Genomic DNA, 3422 nt, shown 5'->3' with positions numbered 1-3422 from the left:
GAGAAACTCATTCCTTGGCTAACTGCTGATAAAACGTACGTTCTATTTAGGTGGACAGTGGCGTCGTTTACAACATGAGGAAACGATGAGAAAAAGGCATAATGAACTTTAAATCAACTGAAAGCAAAAATCAAGTGATGAAACATTTCATTTATTGAGTAAAAACATTTTCAATTCACAACATATGAATCACACATAATTACTGCAGAAATGAGTTTTCAGAGACACTTCATTGAATTAGAAAGTTCAACAATTTTGTTTGCTTGCCATTAATAACAGAACCTGTGAAAGTAACAACATACAGGCTACATATTGTGGTAATACCCACCCAAGCATCTTAGCATTATTTTTGGCTTACTCTCTTCAACAATTGTGTTTCTCACGCCACAAAACGCAGGCAAGACTTTTAAACAAACGCCATGTAAAAGCACTGAATGATGAAAAGACACATTGTGTGAGCTAGTCACCAAAAGTCAACTGAAAAAAGTTCTTCTGCTGAGTTAGTAAAGTCACAGGCGGTTTGCAGACACTTCAGTGCTCCGACGCACAGGTAACAGTCCAGTCCAAACGTTACCCTCAGGTTCAAGACAGTCCGAGAAGCTAGTGGATATTATTTCTTAAGGAGGCTGTTAATTGCTTTAATCTCATCACTGCTCAGAGGAGAAAGGTTGTATCCTCTGAGTTCAGGCTTACCTGTGCAAGAAACAATTCGAAGCAGAAAAGATTAGATGCACTGATATCTACTAACATTGTATGACACTGCCAGTAAATATAGGGTAATTAGGGGCTATAGATATTTACTACACACGGACTTAAAGATGATATTTTATATGTGACAAATTATGAATGAATCAGGCAGATAAAGCAGCTCTACCTTGCAAGTCATTGAGACGATTTACTTTTGCTTTTAGTCGTTTGCGGAGGTCAGTTATTTCCTTGTCAAGCTGCTCATGGTCTGTTGGGAACAATATAACAGCAAGAGGCCAAGTAAACACAGAGACCAGTCTAAATGTATTATTTGGACAAAATATGGCTGAAGGCGGCACACTCACCTTTAAGGATCATGGATCTGGTACTCTCTTGAGGGAATTTGATGAACATATTTCCAAAACACACCTTCACATTATCTAGATTAGATTGATTACACTTTATTGTCATGAGAGGCATCAAATCAGCATCCAATAGTGCAAACAGCAATAGACGTTTTAAACATATGGTATAAATGCACATGGTTTCATGTATACATAACCAGGTGCGGTAAAGTTGGTTTTATGTTGGACATTCGTTAGACATTCACTGAGCAAATTAAGGGACTGTATCAAAAGTGCATAAAAAAAAAATTAAAAAAAAAGATTGAAACATGCAATGCATCATGCAAATAAAATATAAAGATGTGAATTAAGTGAAAAAAACAATACATAATTTTAAGCTGTGAATGGGATATTCACTATGAATTGTTACATTGTTATTACACTGTACTCCAACGATTTCTTTTAACTGGTAGAAACAGGCGTTAGTAAACTTTATTTAACATAACAGCCATTAATGCACAAATTAGATGTATTACATAAATGCCTGATATGCAGTTTATGCACCTTGGCTCAAAGAAATTGAGACGAACTCACGGAGTCACGTAAGATAATCCATCAAGTCCTGTGTCCCAATAAAGACGTGAAAGACATGAAAGACTGCTAATTTTCAACACTTTTTTTAAGATGACTGAAAGGAGGAAAAACCAAAGTGAAGTATGGACTTACTTCACTCAGTCATTTATTTACTTTATAACAGTAAATAAATATCGGTTCTGCATATCGGGCACATAAACACGCAAATAATTGGTATCTGTTATAAAATATCAATATCGGTCGATCACTACCTGTAATATATTCAGTAACACTTCAGACACATCATACATGACTTGGATTTTGGAAATATAATTGTGTATTTTTGGTGAATTTTTCAATTATTCAAATCTATATAACTTCCTGGTCATGTGACCCAATGATGTCACACCAGTTGTAATATCTTCACACAATCCTGTCACACATCATACCTTTCAAATAAATTGGATAAAGAACTGTATTAATAAGCCCTCATCTATAAGGAATCTGAATCTGTTATTTTTTTCCAAACTAGGAGGTTTAAGTTTCTTATTAATGTGTAATTATATCCCTATCAAATTATCCCTTTTTCATAGGCAATTGTTATTAGCTTGGTTGGATTCTGGAAATATAATTTTGTGTATTTTTGGTGAATTTCTGAAATATTCAAATCTATATACACTGTAAAATCCAATAGTTTACCTTACTTAGATTTAATTAGTTATCTTTACTTCGTTGTTATACTTACTAGGTTTTATTCAGTTACAGCTACTTTCAAGGCAAATAAAACTATTTACTTACTGTTTGTGCGACACTTACTTAAAATATTTAAGTAGCCACAAAGGAACCAATTGACATTAATAAACCAGTGAGAGGCAGCAGTGCACTAATATGTTGCTAATGTGCAACATAACAACAGAAGAAGAAGAAAAGGAGATCTTTCACTAGTTTCATTCACTCGTTTCCTAAAGTCATCTTGAATGTTGCCTTTTCAATGCAACTGAAATATTTGAGAGAACATCACATAAGCTAACTTCATAAATTTATGTTGATTTTCCTAAAATGTGTTTTTTTTTTTAAACTCACCATTAGTGATAAGCATTCCCTTTGGTTGGGCACTTGGAACTTTGTTTATGTTTCTATAATTATCTTCCTGTTAATGCAGTAATGCATCATGAAGTCAGAGTAATTTGATTTCAAGGGAAGAAAAGTAATAAATAGGTTGCTTTTAGAAGGTGACCTATCTTCTAATTAAAGCATTTGTGTTTTTTTATGTGAGTGTTTATTAATGAACTTTTTCAAATTTCATTTTTCATAAACACCTTGAGATGCTTTAAATTGAGTTTATATAATCCTTAAATAGTGTGTGGTAATATGCTAAAGTCACACACAGACTTAAACATTCAGCACACGAATCACAACAATGATAACAATTCAATTTCATTTATTTTCATTACTTGTAACAATAACCATTTTATTTGCTCTTTTTGTTGTGCTACTACTGACACAAGACAGCAAATAAAATTGGCAAATAAAATCAACAACTGTAAAACAAAGCAACTGTATAATTTATTCATGCCGCAATGCACTCTGGGAGTCAGCGAGTATCTATACTAAGTCATGAGTAAACCTAAATGAAAGGATAAAGTACCCCCTACAGTTCTTTTTTAGTTACCAGAACTCTCGTGTAAGTAAACTATACTAACTAAGCATTTGTCAGTACAACATACTATTCCTATTTCACTTTACTTAGTTTACTTAGGCAATCGGTTTGCATGCTTTTTTTAAGTAAGCCCAACTAATTAGATTTTACAGTGTATG

The 3422-nt window shown here is 33.4% G+C and overlaps 1 protein-coding gene across 1 annotated transcript in view; it reads right to left on the bottom strand.

Moving 5' to 3' along the window:
* Nucleotides 1-205: 205 nt before the first annotated feature.
* Nucleotides 206-3422, bottom strand: part of pdrg1 (p53 and DNA-damage regulated 1) — a 9458-nt gene continuing 6241 nt past the window's right edge. The window contains exons 3-5 of the mRNA XM_016530241.1: nucleotides 1053-1127; nucleotides 875-955; nucleotides 206-693 (exon numbers count right to left, since the gene is read on the bottom strand). Coding sequence (XP_016385727.1) covers nucleotides 611-693; nucleotides 875-955; nucleotides 1053-1127 — 239 coding nt within the window. The 3' untranslated portion in view covers nucleotides 206-610. The remainder of the gene's footprint in view (nucleotides 694-874; nucleotides 956-1052; nucleotides 1128-3422) is intronic.

This window comes from Sinocyclocheilus rhinocerous, unplaced genomic scaffold (assembly GCF_001515625.1).
Source record: "Sinocyclocheilus rhinocerous isolate Xijiao unplaced genomic scaffold, SAMN03320098_v1.1 scaffold5048, whole genome shotgun sequence".
In the NCBI taxonomy this organism is placed as follows: Eukaryota; Metazoa; Chordata; class Actinopteri; order Cypriniformes; family Cyprinidae; genus Sinocyclocheilus; species Sinocyclocheilus rhinocerous.
This window is presented reverse-complemented; position numbering and strand designations above follow the sequence as displayed.